General features: G+C 43.6%; 2 protein-coding genes and 1 long non-coding RNA gene across 8 annotated transcripts; 1 reads left to right on the forward strand and 2 right to left on the reverse strand.

Moving 5' to 3' along the window:
• Positions 1-4877: 4877 nt before the first annotated feature.
• Positions 4878-8771, reverse strand: LOC118311433. 2 transcript variants are annotated; one of them, XR_004793987.2, is made up of 5 exons: positions 6228-8771; positions 6093-6143; positions 5816-6009; positions 5298-5705; positions 4878-5182 (listed from the first exon to the last, which is right to left on the reverse strand). It is a non-coding gene; the product is annotated as an uncharacterized LOC118311433 (long non-coding RNA). The 2 variants fall into 2 exon arrangements; XR_004793985.2 differs by having other exon boundaries at positions 6093-8771.
• Positions 8772-8944: 173 nt separating this feature from the next.
• On the forward strand, positions 8945-12370 carry LOC118311432 (zinc finger protein ZFMSA12A). Its single transcript, XM_035635302.2, has 2 exons — positions 8945-9249; positions 10601-12370. The coding sequence occupies exons 1-2, from the start codon at positions 9075-9077 to the stop codon at positions 11461-11463; spliced, it is 1038 nt and encodes a 345-aa protein (XP_035491195.2). The 5' UTR covers positions 8945-9074; the 3' UTR covers positions 11464-12370.
• A 2911-nt stretch (positions 12371-15281) lies between these two features.
• Positions 15282-25960, reverse strand: blvra (biliverdin reductase A). 5 transcript variants are annotated; one of them, XM_035634849.2, is made up of 7 exons: positions 25806-25960; positions 23830-23953; positions 20934-21053; positions 18922-19019; positions 17122-17229; positions 16733-16901; positions 15282-15877 (listed from the first exon to the last, which is right to left on the reverse strand). In XM_035634849.2, the coding sequence occupies exons 2-7, from the start codon at positions 23946-23948 to the stop codon at positions 15622-15624; spliced, it is 870 nt and encodes a 289-aa protein (XP_035490742.1). In that variant the 5' UTR covers positions 23949-23953; positions 25806-25960; the 3' UTR covers positions 15282-15621. The 5 variants fall into 5 exon arrangements, with proteins under 5 accessions (XP_035490742.1, XP_035490744.1, XP_035490746.1 ...); XM_035634851.2 differs by having other exon boundaries at positions 23830-23949; positions 25806-25937; XM_035634853.2 differs by lacking the exon at positions 25806-25960 and adding an exon at positions 25543-25761.
• Between the last annotated feature and the right edge of the window lie 939 nt (positions 25961-26899).

Consider the following 26899-nt stretch of genomic DNA (forward strand, 5'->3'; position numbering starts at 1 on the left):
CAACCAGCTCTGACGGGCTCTTAACGAGGTCACTGGAAGACAAGATATGAATTGAGAGAAAGGTAGAGAGAGATGAATATATAATAATAATAATACATTCTAGTTAATGCTGCTTTTCAAGGCATTAAACATCACCTTACATCAAAAACAGTAATACAAATGCAATAAAATAAAGCATCTCCTCCACAAATGTTGCTGGGTCCTCAAACACCATCCACATAATCTGTAAAATATTTCATTTAGTCATTAATTTTCTTGTGTTTTCCTGAATGGACTTGTTGTTTTAAAATGTTCAGAAGTAGTTATTATTCATTTGAATTTGTTATCATGTTTGTAATAATAAAATAGTGTTTTACAACTTACTGAATGTGGGTTCTGTTTTAACAGGCTTTGTGATGGCTTCAAATTTCTTTGTCTTGGCGAACACGACTCTGTAAACTGGTTGTCCCGAAGATGTTGAAACTTGCTTGCGGCCCGCATTTTAGAATGGGGAACATTTGGGGAAGAGGGGGTCTTCATGCCCATGGATGTTTTGAATGTGGTTAAACAGTGAAGTCCACTCGACCACCTTCTCAGGCCCTGAGGTTGAAGAGGTTGCACTCCAATAATTTATGGTTCTTTAAACCGTGGAACAGGGCTGTAGCTGATTAGTGTGATGTACTGTGAAATACAAGGGCAAATAAAACAATAAAAAATGTGCATCAAATGACAGCGATCGCGATCTATTCTAACCTGTATCTCCCCCCATTTATTGTCATTGTACAACAAATTTAGTTTGGTAGCTCTTGCAGCAATATAAAAAAACAAGATAAAGTTAATATCTTATATGTTAAAAACATATATATATATATATATATATATATATATATATATATATATATACACAACAACGTGTGCTGTGTAAACTGTACAAAATGTAACCACAGGAACAGAACACACAGAAAAACAGTATATTGTTTTTACTTGAAGCATGAGCCCCGATTGTCTAGCTCGGGACCAAATATACTGTGGGATAAGAGTAGATTAAGTCATATAATAATGTACACAGCCATGCTACCGATAGCACTGTTTATAACAAAGACCGAGCGGAACCAGTGTCCCTCACTCAACTCCTTGTTCTAATGTACCGTCTCCAATAACAGGTCAAAATGTATCCGAGGCAGTTAATCTAAAAGTCGGATGTTTGGAAAACAACCAACCGTCAAAACATCCCGATCAAACGGGCCTCACGTAACACAGAGCAGCAGCAATAGCGGAGCGAAACTAGTAGCAAAGTTAGCAGAGGCCCAACGCTACGGTGGACTGCAGCCACAACATTACAGCTTATAAAATCATAAGTCCACATCCACACCTGACGTCTATTAGCCGTGTGCTAACTGGACTCCGATCATAACTTTAAAGGCTATGAAATCATAAATCCACCTCGACACCTGAGAGATGCTGAGATGGAAGTGGCAAACGGTCTACCGCTTGTGGTTCTGCGGCAAAAGGGAGCACAGAGTTTCTGTTTTTGTCTCTGTTCTCCAGTGTTTGCTGACTATTCATGTTGACATTTTAGACATTATATGGTTTTGAGGCCTGTTCAGACGTTTTGAGCCAGACCTATTAGATTTGCTGTCTTTTAAGGGGGGGACGTGTTATGGATCCCTTTGGGAAGATCTCGATCACAGGTGATCAGGAGCTGAGAGTGCACCTGTGGTGATCTCCCTCAGCTGACTGCAATCAGCCAGGTGACTGCAATCCCCAATCAGTCAGGGTGGGTATAAAAGAGAGTTGCAGAGCCTCTGCCCAGAGCGTGGTATGTGTCCAGAGGGTCAACACCTTCACTAGGTGCTCTGTGTTTGACTGAGTTATGAGTGTGTCTTAGTAGTTTTGCTGTTTTTGTTCACCCTGTCCAATGAATCCCACTTCATTTTTTGGTTTTCGGTCATATTCTTTTGTTTATCTGTCATTTTGTTAGAATAATTGTTGACTGTTTTTATTTCTCCAGTCACTTTTTCAAAACCCACTAATTGACCCATATTTGTGTTATTGTGCAGTATTTTGATAGTTTCCCATTCTGCCACCCCTGTCCTTCAGGCCTTTGCTTCTGGGAATGTAACAACTCATGTTGAAGTCCAACAATTCTCACTTTGAAAATTAATTCATAATATACCTAACATTTTTATGATTTCTTAGTCAAGTTTTGTAATACATCCTGGACAGTTTCATCAGTGGCTTTTCTCATTTCCTCCATGTCGTCCTCTACATTCTCCCCCTGATGCGTAAACGCTCCTCCTCCCTCTTCAGGAGAAACCCTCGCCCCCTCCCTTTGTCTGTTTAACGCCAGGAATCTCTGTGACAGGGCATTGTATTTTTTTCATATGGGTCCTGACCCATTTAGTATAGTCCTCCATTTGCAAATAATTTTCAGACGGCATCTCAGCCACCAAGACGGTCTAACTCATACAGCTCATCTGCTGAGGTGTCAGTAGAAACATCTTTTGGCTTGACCTCTGAGACATTCTTTAGTTTTTCTTATTAAAGCCTTCTTTAAGCTGTCCGAAGATGGGGACGACCGCTGAGAGCAGAGGCAAAATAAATCTGCCAGATCGTTTAATCAGCCCTGCATTTTATTCATGTGGTGTCTGTACTGAGTCAAAATTCTGACAACTTCAGGATGTTCAGAGGCTTGGAAAATGAGGGACAACCGTGATAAAATCATCCCAGAAACTCCCATGCACATTTCACATCCCCCATCTCTGCGTAGCCATCTACAAAGTATTTGTCTACGGCCTTCTCCCCCTGGTTCTGTGAGTGCTGAATGTAAATGTTCTCTGAACACTACCCACTCTAACCACTGGATGCTGACGTTTGAAAATGATTTGAACTGTCTACGATAGTTATCTGGTGATGGGATGGCGAGCGTGTTTGCTGCTAAGAAATTTGTACGGAACACTTTCATGCAGGCGGATGCGATGGTGACGCAGCTGAAAGGATCTACACCTGTCTCGCCGATGTAGCCCTTTCTGAAAATGCAGCAGGCTTCAAAGAGAATATCCACATCATTTTGACAGTAACGAACGGCCTCGTTTTTAAAATGAAACGTACCGTGACGCACCGTCTCGTACTGTCGCCACTCATTCGCTCTAGCCCATATGTTTGAGGAGGATGGGGACCCAAGTAGTTTAGCGTGTTTCAGAGCTAAACCCATGTGGAAAAAAGCCCTTGACGGCATCTTCAATCCCCAGTGCTTTTGGCATGTCAGCTAGACGCATGGTGAGGAAGCTGAGCGAATCCACATACTTGTGCTTGTAATCATCGTCTGTGAAACAAATGACTTTACTACCTTGCATGGTGAGACCAGGAAGAATGTTTAACGTTAGCATAGCTTTGATGAGTAGGTAACTGTCGAAGCCTCGGGAGTTGTGAGCGATGAAAACAGTTTTTGAACAGGGGCCTCCTGAAATGCAGGATGAAGCACACAGTGCAATCTTCCCCATAATCGTTCCAAATTTTACCATCCAGCGTTTTTGTACATACCAGAAAAGGGACGTGCACACCCTTCGTGTCTAGATACGTCTCGAAATCGTAAAATATCAATTTCACGTGTACTCTTTTTCTGGTTTCGATGGCTGTATGTAACAACGGCGTGCCTCGCTTTCAGCAGTGCAGACGCAAATTTTACATTTCAGCTTCGAACACTCATGCGGCTTAATTTGACCGGTCAGGGGGACGTAGTAACACCAGTTGCAATTTAGAAATTTTTTAAAGATGTCGCATTGACTGACGTGTTTCTGAACCAGGGGTCTGTCTTTTGGCTCTTTGTGGTTGTTAAAACAGAGGTGAGCGACACGTTCTATTAGTCAGGACAGACTAAGGCACGTATGGGATGATCGGTGCAACTCGGGTGTAAACACACGCTACAATGAGCCGGACATCTGTGCGTTGCCTGATTGTTATACCCCTCATAACAATAATTACACACGTTTTTACATCCGGGAAATGCTTTTGCGCTGATGATGCCGTAATAGTGGTTTTCATGCAGGAACAGGAACAGAGTACCGTCTTTCCTAGGGCTGTCGGTTACAAATTTAGGAAGAGTGCGTTTAGCATCGGTCCTGAATAACACAACAATTTTACAGTTGAGTTGGGCTTCAAATTTCGGTATGTCACTCAGTTACAGCCGTGTCATCGCTCATTCCCACGCTATTTTGCATACTTTTACCAATCGTTAGCGCTTCATTATCTGTGATGTCAGGGTTGAGTAGATGAGCTAAATTCATAGCAAAACACAGACTGTTGTGCTCATTATCGACAACATATCGAAAATGTCTCTTTTTCAAGATTTCGCTGTCTAATGTTTCTGCTAAAAGTCTTTTACCAGCACCATGAGGGTTTCTTATGATTTGTGCTACTACATGCAGATTACTGTTGACGCTGACGGTCATGTTTGATTGCACAATGTGGTGACCCTCCTCCCCTCAAGATGACAGAGGCGTCATGATTCAGCAAAAATAAGCTCGTCTTCACAACTAACGATATCGAGAGGCTGAATAATTTCGACGTTGTTAAATCTCTCGCGTCTAGTTGTTGATGGTTCATGGTGAGCTGCATCAACTGCATTATGAGTAGAACGGCTGGGCTGCACTGTTTCCTGATCATTTACAGTAGCAGAGTCTGGGTGTTGAGGATCGGAGTTTCCTGCAGATTATTTAAAGCATTGTTTAAATCTTCAAAGAAATCTAGAGGCTGTACATTGACGATGTTATTAGCATTTGTGGGTTCATTACTAGGATTTATCTGGTTGCTCATGTTGATTTGCTTCGATCTGCAATAGCACGGTTGATGGCAAAAAATGGGTCACACATTTTAGGTATGTTTAGGTCCATTGTATTAGCAGATGCGGAAAAACTATTGTACACAGCATAAAAGAATAACAATCAAACCAGAAAAAAGGTTCCAATCACACAACACTTCTTTTACAGAACCCTGTACAGCATCTATTCAAGTCTCGCACGCTGCATGAAACGCAGTAAAGAGCCGGTCACTTCATACAACCTCTGATGCTGAATCAGTGCCTCTTCGTGCCTTTGTTGATTAAGAAGTCGCACCTCTTCGTTCCTCTGCTGGTTCAGAAGCTCCCTCTCTGTGCTAAAAGTGCAGTTAGGACAGTAGTTTGCCCTCTGCTGTGAGCTTCCTCCTACATGAAAAGACAAAGATAAAATTAGTTTTTCATACCCTAGTTGTGTCCACAATTACATAATTCTGTGTAGAGTTGTTCGACCGTAAATTAAAGAATAAAACTATAAACTTACTCGGATCAAATCGTCGTCTGCGTCGAACCCTCGGAACTCTGCAGTCAGATGAGCCCTCAACCCCTGAATGGTGAGTTAGATCCTCCACTTCTTGACCGCTTGCTGTCTCTCCAGAGACGGTTGTTGGTGATGAGGGGAGAGCTGGGGTGACGGAGGGCCTATGGCTGCCTGGTCTGTCGGTTGGGGAAACACGATAACCACTGGCACGGCGGTTTGGTCCCTCTGCTGATCCACCTCTGTAACGATAGGCCCGTCCTGCTGCTGCTGGTTCAACCCGTACACCTCAGGAATCTCGTCCGAGTCGGGGGATGAAAGATTGATGGGGCTGGATGTAACAGAGTGTCTGCGGCTGTACTTGTTCCAGATCTAGGGGTGGGGGGAGGGGTTTATTGGGGGGTAAAGAGCCTCCTGCGTAAAGAGATAAAAATTAGTTTTTCATACCCTAGTTGTGTCCACAATTACATAATTCTGTGTAGAGTTTTTCAACAATAAATGAAAGAATAAAACTATAAATTTACTCGGGTCAATTCGGCGTCTGCGTCGAACCCTCGGAGCTCTGAAGTCCGTACACCTCAGGAATCTTGTCTGGGTCGGGGGATAACAGATTGATGGGGCTGGATGTAACAGTATGTCTGCTGCTGTGGTTGTTGTTGTTCCGGATCTAGCTGCCGTGTGGCAAATTGATCAATTTCCCACAACTCAGACGCTGAATCTAAAAAGAGAGAAGACTGGTGAATGTTTACGGTTAAGTCATTGTTAAAATATATTAAATATATAGTATAACAATATACTCACAGTCGGTGTCTAAGATGTCAAACTCTGTACCGAAGGTAATCATGTTATGCTCTGTAGAAAAATGTTTGTTTTTAGTCCTCTATAAACATCAAATATCCTAAAGAAATTGAAAGTACTCGCAATAGGTTTACATACCAGCGTTTATTGTGGGTAATAAAACTGTCAGATTGAGTTTGACGTGAGGTGGACCATTGTACTCTCTGATCTTGTTTGATCTCGGAAGTTAAGATAGGTTGGGCCTGGTAAGTACTTGGATGGGAGACCGCCTGGGAAAACTTGGTGCTGTAAGCTGTTAATCCAAATATTTGACAATGAGCGTTTTTTTCTTCTTCTTTGAAATCTGATTTGTGTTTGAGTTGTTGAAAAAGCATGGATTTTGACTGAACGGAAGCTTGCGGCCACACCGCCTGGTTCACGCTCGATCTCGTTTGCCGATCAAGGTGCAGGAGTGTTGGGAGCGAGCAGGGAGCAGACAGAGATTTTGTTTTTTTAACCCCCCTTAAAAATCTCAGTTCTCTTACCTTTCACCCCTCGCAGTGCCACACTGCGTGGGGGGGGGGGGGGGTTGCAAAATGTTTCCTTTTGGACCGCACACGGCTGATGACAACGGAACGGGAACAAATGACAGGGCAAAGGGAAAGACAACCAAGAGATGACAAGATAAAGTATGAAAGAGAATTAACACTTCGAATTGAAATAACTGGTGGAGAAAAGGTGACTGAATTGCTACAAGAAACTGCCAAAACGTGTGGAGAGATTGTGGCATGCAGGAGTACGGGACCAAACAATTTTGAAATCTGCACAGGGAAATGACAGAGGTAACTGGAGCCAGGATCACAATACGACAGTAGCAGGGCATAAACTGCTGGACTGCACTGGTTTCAGTTGAGAAACGTGGAAAGTGGGGTGTATCCTGAGGGCTGGAGGGAGCTTAAGGCGAACAGCACAGGGGTTAATCACAGCCTCGACTACATATGGACCAATGAAATGGGGGGGCGAGTTTCTTAGAGGAAACATTGAGGGGAAAGTCCTTGGAGTTCAGCCAACAATGTGAAAAGTCACTGCAGAGGCGTGAGAGTCGCACTTCTCGGCTTTCACGTGCTCAGACCGGTCTTCTTATACTGAGGGGGAATGATTGGTGGTGATCGCCACCTGCAGGGAGAAGCCACGCCCACCAACACACAGACAGACGCCGGGCAGGGGAGAAACATGCAGGATAACACACAGGGGAAAACAAACAATGAAACAAAAAGGGGGAGAGAGGAGGGCTGCCATGATACCATCATGACACGTTGCATCCAACCGGGGCATATTCTTAAAGAATGCCCCAGCTACAGATGCGGAGAAGAGGGGCACCCAGGATTCGGAGGAACAAGAGGATGAGAGCGAGGCTGATGATATGGAACATGGGGAGCAAGAAGAGGGACAACAGAAGGACGGAGAGACAACGAGGCGGAGACCAATGAGGGAGAAAAGGACCGAGAGAAGGAAGAAGACAGCAGCAGGGGAGCGGTGGTGGAGCAAGAACTACTGGGAGGGTCTGAAGGTGCTGGACAAGGGAGCCCCAAACCAGCAAGTGCAGAGGGAAAAAGTAGGGATGGAGGGAAAGACTCTGACCAGACAGAAGGCGAGGAAGAGGGAACGGAGGAGAATGCGGGAACAAGGAAGAGACTTTTGGGCGGGTGGCTCTCTGAGATGAGGGAGAAGAAGAAGAAGGCAGAACAAGCTAAACAAGATAATCATGATAAAGACTAATTTTCAGTTTTCTTTTCTCTGACTTACTTTATGATCACAGGCACATCTCTAAACGCAAATGGAGTGAGGACTGCAAGCTGGAGACATGGACATATGTGTGCAAGAGACTCACTGGGACGAGTGTGATGGTGTATGATGGAATGGGGATGTGTATGCAAATGGTGGGAAAGGGAAATCCAGTGGGCAGACGACGGAAGGGTCCAGTGGCCTGTACTACGAAGTGTTTATTAGAAGCGCAAACACTCTTTGTTGAATTCTAATTAAGCTCTAGTATTAATGTGTCTATGGTTTTATTTAGTGTGATAATCTTTCCCTCTGTTTATTAGAAGCTCAGAGTGGACACATGAAAAGTCTGGAACAGCAACATGATTCTACTCATTCATAAATATCTGCTTTATTATTTGTCACGTTACTCTAAACTCCTCTGATCCTGATGGGATCCTGTGAATGATGACGCTGGTTTCCAGTGATTTGATTGGTCAGTAGTGGTTCTGTCGACAGGTTTCGATCTCGTATCTGGAACATAACCTGCTCTGGAGCAGGTTAGCCGTTCAGCATAAGTAACCACGGTGATTTATGCCGATAAGAAGAGAAACGGCTTCGTAGGACGGAAAACCCAGAGTTAAAGTTGAAGTTATCTCGTTAACCGTAAATCCTGCTTCGTAGTACTTCTTCAGAAATTTGTAGTTTCACCACGGCAGACGCACATCAAATATATCCGCAGTCGCGTGATGATGTAGTATAGTGAAAGTCGAGTCGGATTCTCGGAGCACCGTTTTCCTAATTCCTATCAGTTGTCCTGACCTTCCTTGACCTCGTGACGTTCTACGGAGGTCAAGGAATAGGAGATAGGAAGGACAATTCGACCTCACCCATGGTCGCAAACAGTGCTGTCTAATGAGTCCCGACAACTCTGTTCAATCCAATGGACCTTTTTTTACCCCCAGCAATGGCGGATCATGGAGCCTCTCAAGAGTTCCCGGAAGTGAGCAGCAGGAAGGAATCCATACAGAATCATACAGCTCATCTCATGCATCGTGATTCTACCTGTTTATACACAGTCTACGGATTCTACACACTCCGACACAGCAGGGGGCGGTGTGCAGCATTAGAGTTGCTCTGTGAACCTCCAATTAGCACGTAGAAGAAGAAGAAGAACAACAACTCGCGGTGACATCCGGAAGCCTCCTCGGTGTTCGTTCTCGACCGGTCCCCTGTCGTCGAGTCATGTCGACACTCCGGAGTCTGAAGCTGTTCATCAGCCAGCGGCTCTCCGCGGCGGTGGCGGAGGTCGTTGGCCGGTTGGAGGTGGCGATCACCGAGTACGAAGAGGAGGTGGAGAGCCGCCAGCTCAGGCTGCTGCACGCGGCTTCGGGAGCTGCGGACGAGCGGCCGACGGCAGGTTGGTGATGATGGGGGAGTCAGCGAGGAGGATGAAGAGGAGGATGATGAGGATGAGGAGGAGGAGGAGGAGGAGGAGGAGGAGGATGATGAGGATGAGGATGAGGAGGAGAATGAGGAGGAGGAGGAGGAGGAGGAGAATGAGGATGAGGAGGAGGAGGAGAATGATGATGATGATGAGGAGGAGGAGGAGGAGGATGATGAGGATGAGGATGAGGATGATGAGCCATGTAAAGATTTCTTTTTCACAGCCTGTGTAGCTTTACTGTCGCTCCAGCTAACTGAGCACATGTAAAAAAACAAACTAAAAAACAAACACCTGTCCCCTGGTGTCAGACGTGTAAACAGTGCACACACAGTTTGCTCTGTTGATTTTGTATTTTATATACACCAGTTCACTAATCAAGTTTCATCCACAATCTTTTATGCAGGAATGAGGAATAAGGTGTATAAAGAAAGTAAACCTTAAATTACTTCTACTTGGCATTCTATGTAAAATACAAAAAATACAAAAATTAATTTAAATTTTAATAATTTGAATTTTCAGGGGGGGCGGGGGCTCCTGTTGGAGGGGCAGGGCGCCCCCGCAATTCAATGGTAGGGGAAACACTAATATATATATTATGTCTGTAATGTAAGTATATATATATGTACAGCATATACAGTATAGACTGTATATTTTATATAAGATGGACCACATGAAAAGTGAAGCGTCCTGCGTTGCTTGCATATCATTAATATTCATAGTCTCTAGGGCTGCAACGATTAGTCGACGTCGTTGACAAAACTCGATGACAAAATTAGTCTCCGACGAACTTAATCGTCGATTGTTGTCGGTTACGTCATCACACGGCGTTTCCCGCTGTGGTGCTGAACAGCATAATTTTTTTAGACGGAGCGTACCCGGGTACCCGCTGCTGAAAACACTGAACATTAATATTTTACTGTAGAGCTAGAGAAAAAAGTGATACTCTTGGACTTCACTGTGATTTATTATCCGATTAGTCGCCTAATCGTTTCAATAATAGTAAATAATAATAAAACTAGTTGACTATCAAAATAGTCGTTAGTTGCAGCCCTATTAGTCTCTTGGAATTCCTCAGTCAGGGAGAGAGAGTGGATGGTTTCCAGCCCCATTTCAGAGTTGTTGTTTTTAATCTTTTTGGGCGTAGACAATGTTAAACCAAATATAAGGGATAGCAGATTATTTTTCCATACTCTAAAACGTGACGAGGGGATCTTTAAATAGCTTTTTCTTTAGTGAATATGAACCTAGGTAAACAAAGAATTGTAAATGTAAACAAATGAAGAAACAAGGGTTGCTTTAAAACTTGACTTTGTGTCTATTTCAGTGTTTTCTGCACGTGTCCAGCAGCAGTTGGTTATTAAAGAAGAGGCTCTGTCTGAGCAGCAGGAGTGGGGCTCCAGCCTGGACCAGCAGGACCCAGGGCAGCCACACATCGGAGAGGAAAAACAGCACTTTTGGACCAGTCTGGAGGCCAGTAGTAGGCTGCCATGTCTGCATGAGGAAGATTTCACAAAGTTCCCGTCCATGCATGTGCCTGTAAAGAGTGAAGATGAAGAAACATCTCAGTCCCCACGGCTTGATCAAAGACAATTTGGGCTGAACCGAGAGGCAGAGCCTCCAGTCAGCAGCTCAGCTCCACATGTGAAAAAAGAACCCGATGAAGAGGACCGTCGAGGTCCAGAACCAGACAGGATCTTAGTATCTGGTTTTAACTGTCTTTCTGAATCGACTGACAAGCCTTTATGTTCTTCTGAAGCTCAGACTGAAGACAGTGATGTTTGCTGGAAGGGGATCGGGAAACCTCAGACAGATTTAAATACTGTGAAAAGTAAAGTTCCAGTCAATGATATGGACTCTAATTCTGACAATAAATTGTTCAGCTGCTCAAAATGTGGTAAAAGATTTGGCCAGAAGCATCATCTGCAGACGCACATGAGATGTCACACCGGAGAGAAACCCTTTACTTGTTCTCTTTGTGGGAAAAGATTTTCCGTGAAGGGGAATCTGAAACAACATATGGTAGTCCACACACGTGAGCGATCATGTAGTTGTACCGTTTGCGGGGAACTATTTTCACACAAAGGAAATCTGACACAACACATGACTGTCCACACAAGGGAAAACCTGGACAGAACTGCATTTATGACTAAAGATTCGGTGAACGGACTCCTCAAAACCGGGGAATGATGAAAGTTGCAGAAAAGGTTGTGTTGTTGGTAAAGGTAAAGCCTTCAGCTGTAGTAGTAGTGATCTTCTCACTTTGTTGCCATCCAACTCAGGGCTATCAAACAGCTACGTAACTGTAGTAATAGCACTGCCATGCCGCTGTGGCTTGGGACGATAAATGTTGACAATTTACATGCACGAGTGATAAACATTCGACACAGTTATAGGGTTCGTACATTTGTCCAAAATTTAAACTTTTGCCTATAATGTCTAGAGAGCCCTTAAAAAACCTTTAACTAGTTTTACATTTACTTCGAAATGAGCCAAAGTAAGTTCACCTCAAAGATGTCGCATCACTTATTGTCGGCTCCGACGACATACACTGCAGTAATTCTGGTGGCTTAATAATTCAAGGACCGTTATGTAGGATTCAGCGACCTCTAGTGGTGAGGGTGTAGAGTGCAGCCAACTGAATCCACCACACGCGCACGCCCGGCCCCTTCCAACTGCGTAGGAGAAATGCGGTGGCCTTTGGGGAGCATGAAATAGCCCTCTCTAGAGCCTATGTTTGGTGTGCCTTTTCTGGGCTACTGTAGAAACATGGTGGTGCTTCGCTCCTGAAGTAGACCGTGTAGTGGACTCATTGTAAGGTAACAAAATTATGACGGTTCTTAGTTTCAGGTGATTATACTCTAATGTAAACATCATTGTGAATATTAATATTACATTTCTGTTGATAGACTCAATCCTACACACTAGATTTTAACTTTTCACAACCTGTACCTGCAACCTGTAAGTGAGATGTGATGATTGCTCAGCTGTCAGAGATCTGAAACGTTTCTTTTTTTGACCTGCTGTTACTCATACTGAACATTAACAACAGCAAGGTTCACACAGTTTTTTTACCAATAAATTTCCATGCCTTTTCCATGTTTTTGGTTCATGACCATACATTCACTGTATATATATGATATTATATAATATTTTTTCCGATCTCTGAAAGTAAGTTCTTCATTTTCTCATCGATATCATGAGCTGTTGAATGGCCCAAAAACTCTGAGCCGATATATCTAGTCTTCACCTCACTCAGCCCCATAGCCTGACATACATCACTAACGGTATCTAGTCTGTAAATAGTGCTAAAGGCTTTCATCAAATAGCATGACATAGAATCTTTGCTTCTTTACTAAGTCAGTGTCTTAAAATAAGGAGCCAGTCCAAAAGTACATTGTCTATATATATGTGTACTTGCGTTGCATAAAAATCTGGAAACTATCTGGCTCTCAGGTAGCATGACCTGAAAAAGCTGGCTTATGTCTTCACATGATTTGAAGGAGAAGTGAGAGTTAGTCAGTCTTGTGAACAATTCATGTTGTAAAAGGAGTTCAGACACTGCAGAACACTGGCTCCTTTACAGTCACTGAGTAGGATCAACAAACTAAGTCAATTCAAGACTTCTTGTAGCACCAAATTCACAACATACATTATCTCAAGGCACTTTGCGTAGTAAGGTTGAGAGCCCACAATATCACGCACAAACCCAAGAGTTACCACAATGAGCAGCACTTGGCGACCATGGAGGAAAAAAACTACACTTCTACACAAAAGAAATTTCTAGCAGAATTGAGGTGGACGCGGCTTGTCCTTCCTATTATGTTATCTACTATTCGTTGACCTCAATGGAAAAGGTCATGAGGTCAAGGAAAGGTGTAAAGGAGGATTTATAGGACTTAAGAAAAGCCAACTGCGCCATGTCATTATGCAACGGCGAATGTTATTGACGTGCGTCCGCCAAGGTGGAACTACACATTTACCAAGATGGGCTACCAAAAAAACGCAGCGGGTCCACCCAGCATTTTTTCAGTGTGTATTGCCCATTTCGTGCATTCAATTCAATTTTAATTGTATAGTGCCATATCACAACATACATTCTCAAGGCACTTTACATAGTGAGGTCAATATTTCTTTATTGTCATTGTACATGTAATTATAGATAGCAGTGCTATTCCGTTCAGTGTAAAACATTTAAGTTAAAAAACAACAAGTTAAATTAAAAAAGACAAAGGAATAATTGATAAACACCATGACAAATAGATAAATGAATAATCATTTATTGCACATGAGTGTGTTAGACATCTAAAAGATACTTCACATTTGTAGGGCCTGGGTTATTTACAGTAGTGAAGACTTCTGATGGCCCAGGGGTTCGTCCGGCCCTGTCCAGGGTGGGTGTGGTAAGCAGCTCCGTTCTGTGTACCTGTTCTGGCCAAGTGCAGTCTCTTACCGTGTTGTCTCACAATATTTGGCGTTTTTAGCACTGATGGCTGCCAACTTAGAATCAAGCCCCCAAGTGCAGATGCTCAGTGATATTTCAACAGGAAACTTCTGTTCCATTCAGATGCAAACAGTGTGATCATCAGTGTCAGTTCTTGGACATATTCATTGGTAACCCATGGTCAGTACATGATGCCAGAGAAGTTAAAAATAGCCCTGTGTATGTGCACAGTCCGTACCACCTGAGGGACGTTGTATGATGGTGGATATCCCAACCCATCGCCCTCGTCACACCTTACAGGGAGCCAGTGAGAGGTGCAGTTGCAGCCATGTTTAACAGGCACCACACAAAGGCCTGTTCCAGGCTCTGGAGGTTCACCCTGCTTTTGCAGTGAAGGTAGTTGCTTGTGGCATTTTGCTAAACTTCTGCCTCAGAAGTGGAGACACAATTGAGACTGTGAAGGAGGCACTGGGACCGGAGGACGGAGGTGGTCAGCTCCAGGCTGCGTGGGCACATCACTGATGCTCTTTCAGCTCTTGAACACCACTGCTCCGGTTCTTCAGGACCACGACTTTTATTAAAAAAGATCCGTTGAGTTAAAACAATGTCACATTCATGCACTTTTTTAGTTCAAGTTTCATTTCATTTCAATTGTCATAGCTCATATTTCAGTGGTAGTTCTCATAATTTCATTGTATTTGATTTTCGCCATTACTTCACTGAAACAATGTTCTAAATTAAAGATGGTTCATTATGTTAGAATGTTCTCTGTGGATAATATCAGTCAGTGCTCGTCAATTTGACCAAATAATCAGGTATTCACCTGAACATTAACATTCAATTGATTCATTTAAACTACTATTTTTCCCAATAAGCCTGGCATCAGTTAAATCAGTTAAAAACCCGGGGAGATAAGGCTTGCAAACCCTGTCTCGTCCTTCACATCTCTTTTAAAACCCCACTTTCTAAAAAATTACCTTTATCTGATTTTTTGATTTCGTGTAAATAATTTAAATGACGCATTCTAACAGAAGCACCTCCATCAATGCTGTAGTCTGGTACAAGTGCTTTGCAATGAAGTCTGCGTTAATGATACAAATGTTGTTCAGGTTTTTTTCTGTTACAAAGGTGTTCATTTAAATATCAAATATAATTTCTTAGTTAAAACTATGCTTTAGCATTAAGGTCATAGTTAGTGGTGTTGTGTTTGACTGCATTATATTCAGAGGTGTTTCTAGTATTCAGGATAGTATGACCTCAGTAATAAACACACAAATACATTTACACATTTCCAACAATGTCACAATGCATATTTTGTGATGTCATATATATGATGTATAAATTTATATATTTTGGTACCCCCCCACCAATATCATTTGTAGGTTTGGTAATAATTATGTTATTAGTACACTTATTGGCGCTATTTAGAAACACCAGTGGTATTCATTCAAGTCACCTTCATAGCAGAAATATACAGTATGTGCAAGCTCTGCTAATGATCTTAATCATATCTCCTACTCAAACCAGTGATCATATTCCCCATAATTAATTTCAGTAAGTCAGCTAGTGTTGCAGTTTTTTTTTTATTTATAATGTACAAGCAATGCTCACTGGAAAACAAAAAAACAACAACCATGAATATAAGGCAGTGTGTCTAGATGGAACGAGTGCAGCTGAGGCTGGAGACCTGCTCTACACGGCACTGTACATCTAGTCATGATATTCTGGTTTCACGCACCCATGTCTAAACATGCCTTTGATCTATGACTCACCTTTCTAACTATAATAATCTAACGTAGGTAATAGCAAGTTTTTACAATACAAAACCTTAAGGGGATGGTGATTAATATTTGCGTTCCATTAAGATCAAGGTTTATGATCATCCTAAACTCCAACGTCCCCGTTTAACTTTGGCAAAGTCGTTGAATCTTCTCTGCCAGCTCAAGGCAGTGCAGGATTCGGACTCTCTCTCTCTGGATCTCCTCGGGACTCACTTGGTCCACCAGCTTGGCAGAGAAGTGGATCAGGTCTTGCATGAAGAGGCCCACAGCCCCTCTGGGTGCAGGGGGGATCTGGGTCAGGGTGCAGGAGTCAAACTGAAAGTTGATGTTCTTGGCCCTGGGGAGGCCCGGTCCCCGCTCCTCAATCCACGTCAGAGGTCTACACAGATGAAATGAAAGCATTACATTGTGATGATGAAATTTTATGACATAATTAATAGCATATGATGAATGATTGATGAATCTAAATAAACTGTGGATTGTGTCTCTAATCTTATGTCATGATGACGTCATTCCTACCATATGATCATAAATCATAAAATTGCAGGTGCGTCTATAATCTTTTAGGATGCAGAGATACCTGGAAACATGCATTTTTGCAACTATCCACGATGTCATTTTCTAACTTCTTTGTCACTTCATCATGATGTCACTTATATGATATAAGCTTTAGATTGTATATTATTTATGGAGATATCCTGGAAAATGTGTATTTTGGCCATATTTCTTGACCAAAATCATGTTAATCATGTGGAGATTCCCCTCCCAAGTAACATTCCCACCAAGTTTGGTAAAAATCCATCCATTAGTTGTTGAGTTACACACTAAAGAAAGGAGTTAATTGGTCAATATATTTATTTTGAATTGTTGTATTAACCATGTGTAATTTCACACAGAAAGGGAATAATACATAGCAAAAAGGTGATTTTTTTTGGGGGGGGGGGACTATTTTTGTGTCCCGCTGTTGTATAAAAACTGGGACATTTGGGTTAAATCCCCAAACATTTGTTGAAAACAACACAGGCCACCTTTTACAAAATACTAAATCTCTCTAGAAAATTTAACAATATACTGTATTTGTACAGTGTTTTGCCTTTAGATAGAATTAGTTGCTTTGGAACAGAGGCATACACATGGTAGGGAAGTCCAGGTATTAAGAGATGGACTCACCGGCCTTGGTTTATTGATCATATATCAATTCCATCTCTGACAGATGCCGTACATCCTCTCTCACCTTTTATCACATGTCATTAGCTTTGTAGTCATCTTGCTGTGGTTACCGGAGTCGTCGTCCTCCACGGTCGCTGAAATCACTGAGAGCTCACCGAACAAATCCACCAACCAGGTGAGGCGAGCAATGCCGCTGAATGCCGGGAAACCAAATCCAGGCTTCACAACTCCGCCTGGAACAAATGAAAATACACGCACATTATTATGGCATTCATGACAGACGTGTAGCCTGTATTCCAACCCTGAAGTTTGGTTCTTTAAGCAGACTGGTGTTAATGTGACTTGCGGAGGACATTGCGTTTAATGAAGTGGAATATACTTTCAACACTAGTTTTAAAACCGAGATTTATACAAGTATCAAAGTGTTCTAAGACACACTCTCATGTATCTCACCTGTAAAATGAAGGGAACCCTCCTGCAAGGTTTTTCCCTCCACCTCTCTCTTCAATCCTTTGTAGTCTTCCGTTAGCAGCTCTATGTGCTCCTCATGGAGAACCACTCCTGACACACACACACACACACACACACACACACACACACACACACACACACACACACACACACACACACACACACACACACACACACACAAGGGTGAGGGTAGGTTCAAGGACGGATCCCTCTCGGATCATTACACAGTATCCCAAACGAGGGGCCTGAGAAATACGGCGTGAAATATGAGTAATCACATTAACAGCTACGGACACAGTTAAGTACAACAACAACAACAACATATGAATGCATGTGTTGTATTTTGTAAATGCATGTCAACATCATTACATTGTATTAAGACTCAAAGGCCCAAGCATTTCTACATTTACATGGCATGTTAGGAAATCAGTCAAGGTGAGCCATGTCACAGAAATTAAGAATTCAAGAAAACACTACAGGGCTGTAGAGTAGAGCAGTAGGGCAGGAATCTATAAATGAAATTTATTATTATTATTATCATTATTCCTGCCCCAATGAGCCTCTATCGGCTCTTATTGCAGTTCCTATCTTTGACCACTAGGTGATATGATGAATCTGCCAGCGACAGTGGGGCGCTGAGGTCTCCTGCCCTGTTATTGCGCGACGCACTAAATTGAGACCGAATCACAGAAAATTACAATTTGAACTTTCAAAAATCAAATCAAAATGTTGACTAACTTACAGAGCAGATAGCAATCAGATCAATGTATGATACGAGGAGGAACTATGTTCTGGGGTAGAAAATATGCAGTCATTGCACAGTAAACATACGGGAGTGCACAGACAGATACTGTATTAAAAAACTGTTTTTTTTTAAAGTAGAAACAGACATTTTGTCTTACTAACTGCGCATGGCATGTGAACTGGCGCTGACCTACTGACACCCTCTATGCAAATGAGCAACCTGGGGCGATAAGCGGGAGGAAAACAAGGAAGAGATGGGGAGGAAGATGTGCGAGGTCTCACTCCTGCCCGGTTTCCCAACTGCTGTTAGCCTACTTGGCTAACGTGCTAGCGAGAACAGGACCACAGTAAGAAGAGTTTTTTCGTTTACACTAGTTATAGGGGTGCTACAAATTAACTCACGGGCCGGGCCGCCAATGGAATAGCCAGCCACAGACTATGTGGATGTAGCAGGGATGCAGTACTCGAGTCCGACTCGAGTCGCTATTTTCGCGAGTCGACTCGGATTCGCACATTATTGACTTGGACTTGGACTCCGACTCGCAATATTTCATTTCAAAATCAGTTAATAAATTCCTCTGAATGGTGAAAGCTGTGTCATTTTTGTAGACCCTCTATTATTGTGACTCAGACACAAACACTGGGGACCCGAGACTCGACTTGGACTCGCAATGAGGTAATGGTGACTCGACACGAACTTGTCTTTGGTGACTCGACTACAACACTGGGCTGTAGTCACTGGGCCCGGAAAGTGAAGCCAATGCGGAAGTGCCTGAAACCCTGTATTCTCTCGAAAGACCAGCAGGGGGCGACTCTAATGGTTGCAAAAAGAAGGCTTTTGTGTTGTTTATAATGTAGTCGGTGAGGAAATGAGCCAACTTCTCACTTGATTTGTAACCTCAGTAAAGATTTTTCCTGAGGAGCAGTTCGCAAACCAAGGCAGAGAATTACATATTGTGCTTTTAACTTCAACCGCACAATACTGTTAGCGAACCTGCTCGTGTGAGTACTTACACATTGTAATGAATTAATTATCACCTTTTTCCTGGGCCAAAGCCCACAGCTCCACAGCAGCCTTGTAGTTCGTGGTCATCGGATACTCGACACAGACGTGTTTCCCTGCCTGCAGAAAAGTTCTTTTTGAGAGAGGAGGAGAAATCCTGGTCAAAATGAGGCAACAGGAAGTCTGATTCAGGCCGAACAGCAACACAGATAGATGTGTAGGTGTGATGACATAATGATTCGGTCTGTTCCCTTTGGTAGAGGCTAAATTCCAGGATCAGGTTTATGCCACGATATGAAGATGAAGTGGGAGACTTTAATCCTTTGCTCCTCAAATTTTCAGCCATCTTTTCGTTTTCAGCCCTGTCTATTTTTTTTAGCAGGATCGTGTAAAAACTACAAAACAGATTTCCACGAAACATGGAAGGATGACACATGGGTTCACCAATTTTCCAAAGAAAAGACTCATGGATCGTGATGAAAACAAATCCTCGGGGAAGTTTAGGGGACTTGTGTCTATGTGTATAACTTTTTGCGGATCAAAAAAAAAAAATCTAGATCTGGTGGATTTAAATGTGGGGTGTCATGATTGGCCAGCATCATGAGCTGTGGTTATGTTGAACTCTGAAACTCTTTTTGTTTATGAATTTGAGTACTCTTTGGTGTTCTGATTTCCTGCTGTACTCCGCTCGTTTCCGTTAGGGGGTTGCCCCTAACCCTAAGATACCTTTTTGTGATCCTTCAGGTTTGTTAGACCTTGAGTTTTTTTTATTTCCTCTTTTACTTTGTAGCCACTTCCTGTTATCCTGTGTCTTTGGTGTCTTCACTTTTTCTCTTGTCTCTTGTCCCGGTGATTGTCCACACCAGTTCCTGATGTGTCTCACGGGTGTCTCATTCCTTCCCTTTGTCTTTGTCAGTTCGTTCCAGTCTGTTCCTGTTTCCAGCCGGTTAAGTTTCAGCATGTTAGTCTCCTGTTGAGCCGGGCATACACTGTGCGATTTTACGGTCCGACCGTCAGCCACGACTTGTCTGATCACACTGTGCGTGTGAAATGCCCGTCGGCTCCTACGCAAGGCTCCACTGAGGCGGAGAAGTTTGTGTTTACCACAGAAGAAGAACGCTGACAAGACAGAAAAAGAGGCCAAAAAAATTTACATAATTTATTATATTACAAACGGCTCAGCAGCGGAGGGGCCCTCCATACTAGTGATACGCTCCAACACACTGACTATTCATTATATTTAATATACTATTTATTTCTTATCCTCGAAGCCAAATTGACCATGTTGCCACTTCGCGCAGGCGCAGTCTGGAAAAAAAAAGCCACGGAGTTTGAGGAATCGACCCGTGGCTCTGCTTCAACTGTTTGAGAGGCTGAAGTCGGCCGACCCATGTTTCTGACATGTCAGAAATTTGCCGGTCAGGAGCAATTAATCGCTGCCCGCTCCCCCCTGTACACTCCCCCGACTCTTAAAAGAGTCGTACGGCGGCCTGTAATCGCACAGTGTATGCCCGGCTGTGGGTTTTCCAGTCTGCCTGTCCCAGGCAGTGTTCAGCTCGGTTCCTGTTTTTCCTGATTTCAATTTTTTTTTTAGTTCGGATTCCAGCTTGTCTTTTGCCTGCCTGATCTGCAAAGACTGTAAGCCTGTCTTTTTGTTTAACTAAAATCCTGTTGCACTCTGCAGTTGGGTACCGCTCCTTCACCCCTTGACAAGGGGCCCACGGAGTTCTAGTGTCTGGATGTAAATGAATCAAGTCTATGAAGCAATCTTTGACAGAATACCAGAAATACAACATTGGAACAATTAGACCCCATTTGAAATAATACTTTATTTGAAATTGTGACCATGGGATCCTAAAAATGGCAGTATATGTGAGTTGCTGTATTTATTGTGGAACTGTGACTCGGGCAAAAATACACTTGCGCTGAGAGAACTCTCCACACAACTCCCAAACTGGCCTGGCCACCAAAACACCACAGTCTTCATTCATTCACCCGTTAACTGATTCACCGTACAGGCACATTTGGTGCAGCGCACACACATTACCTGACACTGTCCTCATGTTGCACATTGTCGGTGCAGATGAACGCCACGTGAACGTCTTCTCTGCTCACCGCCTCCTCCACTGAGATCTGACTCACGCCCTGCTCAGTGTCCAGGCTCCTCCTGTGGACAAAGACATCCTGATGAGAATGCAGCGCCGTCGCCTTCTGACGGACAATATCTGACAGTACCTTTTTTTTGCCCCTGAATTCAACACTTCAAAATTTCAATAGCTGGTTTTCACTTGTGTTTTTCAATGTTAAAAACAATTGAGTGTTAAAAAAAAGAAATTCGGCGTGAAAAAAATTTCAGATGCAACATCCGGGACACGATCGATTCTGTGATATCGAACCAACGTCCAGCCATTAACTGTGGGAAAGATAATCACAGTTTTTTGACTTTGTGGAGCAATTACTAACAAACGAAACGTTATTAAAACACAAGCACAGCCTCCTCCCATCAAAACAATCCCGAATTCCGAGCCTGCGGTGAGAGGAGTGCGCAGGGATATGAAGAAAACATGAAAAAACAACAACCGTGAACCACAAGCACGTGACTGTATCAGATCCCCTCCCATCCCCGTCCGGACCGAGCTGCTGCACTGGCCACAAGTGCTGGTTTTATTTTGAACATGGTGATTTGGGTTCAGTCCTCGTTTGCTACAAAGCTGCTGCATTCATCTGCATTAGTCTTAGCTAGGTGGACAACTTAGATTTTTACTATTTGAATTGTAAAAAAAAAAAAACTCAATACATTTTCATAACTACCATGTGGTAATGATGAAGAGTTCACAACTCTACTGGCCTGCAGCGATTTGCTTAATAAAATTTGCAAATTATTATTATTTTTTTTAAAAAATATGCAGTATACAGTTTGCCTCCCATTCTAGCACAAGCAACATCTCGGGATCCTTTCGTGTCTTGTACTGGTTTGCCTTCCTGTGGACATGATACACTGTGACATCCCTTTTAGTTTCTGCATGATCTACTGCCTGTTTTATTTTGCACATTACTAACATTTCCTGTCCCTGCAGCTCCTGGTTACTTGACCGTCGCACAGCTGTTTCCTGTCCCTGCATTTTCCTGCATGATTCACATAAATCGCATGATCTACGAGGGAAAGTTAAAGATCTCCAGATATTTTTCCAGTTTCATAAATACTCATTGGTACTGAAAGCATCACTATGCAACTTTCTACCTGAAAATAGCAGCGTCAAAAATATTCAGGTAGAACGTTCTATGTAATTTTAGCGAGGGAGGACAATCTCCAGTGAAAAGTGTCTAACTGACTTATGGTCGCGGCTTAAAGTGCCAAAAACGGCCCAGCAAGTTCATTGTTAATGCCAAACTGTACATCAGTTTACAAAAATATATATGTAAAAGCCATTAAAAAACAGCATTCATCTCCAATATTCAGTGAAAACACTTTTAAAAGATCAAGAATTAGCAACAGTTTGGTGCATTTGTTACAGCGACAGCTCTTTACGTTGAGGACGCCGGGGATCACGAGGAATGTCCACCGTTCACGATGAAGAGATTGGTTCCCCCATCAGAGCCGAGAGAAACATGTCACACTGACATTCACTGCCGTGGACATTTAGCGGGGGGGGGGGGGGCGTTGAGTACATCCCCCTTTGTGAAGGTTCTGTTGTTCGGCTGATTGAGTTGTGTGGTCATTGTGGAGAATGTGCTGCAGTTGACCAGTTTTAAGTTACACTCTTGTTGGGACCGCTCCTACATTTCAAAATGAAGTTTTGCTCCTCTAGAGTGGATATCAGTGTATTGTGTGTGTGATCAAAAAATTAAGTAATAGTAGTCGTAATCTGGATAACAATGTTCTGGATTTGGAGATCCTACATTTTGCCACCAAGGATCACGTCGTCCAGTTTACTTTCCTTCCATTGTTTTCAAAGCAACATGGATTGGATCACCCTGAATCCAGACACAGACTTTCCAGGATTACATAATCCAGATTACCAGTGTTTTCAAAGGGCCTACGTGTGACACTGAAGGCTACTAGGTATGTAAACAACAATAAGGTAGAAGACCTTCCAGTCACTCAAAGTGTATCTCCTTGAAGAAACAGAAAACAAACGAAACACCCCCGTTCCATTTAAATGTCAGACACCTCATCTGACCCACAACAAATAAATGAAATAAAAAAAACCCATATATGATTCACATTCAAAACAAAGAGTTCGAAGCTGTTGCTTTTAGGAAGTGGATCTGAATTGTGGCTTTGGTTTGCTGTAGTTGGGTGTGAGTGGTTAGTTCCTCTGCTCAACGAATCTGTGTTTCTGCACTTCACTTCAGTTCTTCATTCAGGACGTTCTGGACATGCAACAAGGGATGTATTTTGGAAACTATTGAGTTTGTAGGACCATTTCACGGATTTAAATCCATTCGTTTAACCTCACTGCAACGAAAGCCCAATTTCTACTTTATCTAGGTTAGAAAAATACATTTACATATACACGTCATGACATGTACGTTTATTTGACCAATCTAAAAGTCTCATTACGTTTTGTTCCTGGGATCAGAATAATCAAGTTTTTTTTGGGGGGGTCAAAGTTATCCCAATCCTCCCAAGAAGTTTTGAACAACTCAAATTGAAGAGTTGATCCGAATTAAATGTGACCTAATCCAAATCCACAATCCATTTTTTTTTTTAGCTTTGAACAGACGATTTTCAAGATGTGATCCAATCCATTCATCCAGAATCCAGTTAGATCACTTCTGAACAAGTGGGCCCTTATCGTGTGCTTCTATTTGGGAACACTCGTTCTTTTGACTGTGACAGTGCTGCCTTTCCAAACTTGGTGCTTCAGGTCATAACCTGTTGTACCTGTGGCCATTATTGACTGTGTTCATCTGCGCATGCTGGGCCGCGCGTGACTTACCTGGATATGAATCCTCTGACGCGTAGCTGCTCCGCGGGACTGCCAGGCAGCGGCGCTAACATGTCCCTGATCCTCACCCGACCGGCTGTGCCGATGCCGACCACCACGGCTCCGAACATACTGGCTGAGAAACACGGACACAAGGTCACAGAGGTCAAGTGAGTGGAGAAGAGCTGGGTGTGATGGATACACATGCGACCCCTTTTTACAATGTTAAAACCGAGGTCATAGACCCATTATTTCACATGCTCTGGTCATAAAGAAGAGAAGGCAGGAATTCCATCACAATTTAGCATATTTCAGTAGAATCAAATAATGTCTTATTGTTAAAAAAAAAATGAATCTAAAAATGTGTAGCTGATTCAAATACAACTTCTGGTCAGTTGTATTTACTCATTCACTGTAGGTCATTTTTTTTAAGGCCTAGAGAGTGTCACACCTACACCCTCTGTTTTCCTATAAAGACCAGTCTGAAGCATGTTCTCTGCAAATTGGTCTTTGCAAGAAAACACAGTAAGTAATGAGTATATTGAAAATAAGGCCAATTTGTTGACAATAAACTTGAAATCTTTTTAAGTCAAGATTTCAAATGTCAGTAGGCGATTTTGGAGAACGCTTGTCTCCCTATTTGTTGTTGAGGCTTCACTGCTCAGAATCACTTAGTGCCCCTTCACGTTGACAGTTAAACCCAACACTCCCAACGCATAACGCCGTCAGCCGCTCGCCTAAGTTCAGTCAGGACGACCGGTCTCAAGCTTGCCTCGGTTGCAGACTGACTCCCATTCATCCCGCGTTTCATCCGCTCGGTTACTTGCTGTCACTCCAGCAATCGGCTGTTCGTCGGCTTCGTCTCATCCGGCCGACAGCATCGCAACGCCCCTGCCTTGTTGGCCTATCATCTCTCTGCCGCCGATGTCAATAGGGTTTCTCTCCCGGGCCTCGGTCCTCTCACGCTGCCCTTCCGCGTACCCTCAACCTCCCCCCCGTCACCGCCCAGCCTGCGCACGCCCATCCGAGTCCTCTCTCCCGTCGACCACCATCACCGCCAGCGCCTGGACTCCGCGGGCTCTACTTTGCTGCTCCGGACCGATGCGCTCCACCACAGCATCTCCCCCATGGAGTCCAGGCGCCAAGGAGTCCCATCAACACTCTTGTCGTCATTTTGTTTCATGCTGTGATGAATATGAGTTCTCCATTCACTTGTCTCTCCTGATTGAACTGGTTTTAATGGCCTCACTCTGACAACACAGGCTGAAGCAGAAGCAAACATACACTCTCAACTAGGGGTCGACCGATATGGGCTTTTTTTTGCCCCGATATTTGTCTGCAGTAAAAAAATAGGTAAAAGCTAAATTTAGAGGGACACAAAGTCTTGCCACAAAGCTTTGTTGAAGTGCCTCAGTGTGCATGTTCAAGTCACAGAAGCTTTCGACATGACCTTCACCGACAGACGCAGAGTGCCGGGGGCCTTCAGCAACATCCCTGTGAGACCAATCTGAAGTCACATCTCAGCGTGAAATCATAATATCGGCAAAAAAAAAAAAAAAAACCAAATCGGCTTCAAAAATGGCCAACACCGATAATCCCAGGGATGTTGACCGCCCCTGATCTCTTTCACACTCTCCCTGCGCGCCTGGTTCCGCGTGTGCTCTGTGGCGCTGCGTTTTTTGGCCTCTTTGGATAAGGACGTCTGCGTTCACTAAAGGTGCCTACCTGTAAAACAAAAATAAAAAAAAATAGAAAAAAACACAATAAATGTGTGGGGGGGGGGGGGAAGTCAAAAAAAACGCGGTCGGAAGAGAAAGACTTTCTGCTGCGCCGAAGGAGCCGGAGACGAAGATGGAGCGTTTCCCAGCTTCGTTGAACGCGCCTCGGCAGTCGATACCAAACAGTGACAATTCACGCTGTTGTGTCACGTGCGATCGTCGGGGCGTCACGCGGGGACACGCGACGTCCGACACACGACGGGCTCCCACCTGCTTTGCGTCGCTCCCCCGCCGGAATCGAACTCCCGAGACAGAAAGCCTGGCGGCGCCGTCCCGCCCCCCTCCCTCCGCACACGGGCCGGACTTCTGTAACAGTCGGCCCCGGGCGCGCGGATTGGTCCACTGTGCACGCGCGCGTTACGTAAGGTGCGCTTGTTTTGCTGCACGGGCGGGACAGGCCTACTGACTGTGGGGGGCGGGGGGGGGGGGGGGGGGGCGGGGTCGCTTTTTATCGGCCCGTCTTCGCTGATCACTTATTTGCCTCCACCAAGGAGGTTATGTGTTTTTTTGCCCCAGTCAGTTTGTTTTTTTGTAATAGGATTTCGCACAAATCCCTGAATGGATTCTCACTAAACCTGATGGAAGGATGGGACGTGGGCCGAGAAAGAACCTAATTCAACTTCTTTATCACTTTCTCTAACAGTTTGAGATTGGGTGGGGTTGGGTGGGGTTTTAAGAAAAAAATACTTTCACAGAACAAAAAAACAACACCTAACAAATTGTTTCACCTTACATGTGTATATTGTGTATGAGTGAAGTCCAAGGATCTGAATCTAAGTTGAGTTGAATGTCTCTCTCACGGCAAACTAGTGTGCCACGGCACAGTGGTTGTTTGACCCACGCCCACAGAGTTCTTGTCCAGGCTGCAATTCAGAGATAAGATTAAGAACGGCCCCTCCTGTTCTTTTTTCTTTTTTTAAACGGTTTTTCATCATGGTCGCTGTATGCGGATGACGGTGCAATAGACCGTAATGTATCGTCTGTGAGTAGAAAAGTTCGAGCTGCGGTGGCTCACGTGCTGGGTTGGACGAAAAAGGCGGGGACTCAAACTGTCTGTGGCAATAACGAAGGGGATCTGTTCTTCAAGACGGCATCAAATTGCACCCTCGTCGTTAAAACTGTATGATCGACCTCTTGAACAAGTCAAAACATGCAGATGTCTCGGTGTATGGCTTGATGAAAAGGAAAGGTTCGGAACAAATGTAAAAAGATCATCAATGTACTCAGGAGCGGGGAGCGAGTAGGTCAACTCTACAAAATATATATTGGGCACTCAGGATACCTGTCATGAAGGGACTAATTAT

This window comes from Scophthalmus maximus, chromosome 5 (assembly GCF_022379125.1).
Source record: "Scophthalmus maximus strain ysfricsl-2021 chromosome 5, ASM2237912v1, whole genome shotgun sequence".
In the NCBI taxonomy this organism is placed as follows: domain Eukaryota; kingdom Metazoa; phylum Chordata; class Actinopteri; order Pleuronectiformes; family Scophthalmidae; genus Scophthalmus; species Scophthalmus maximus.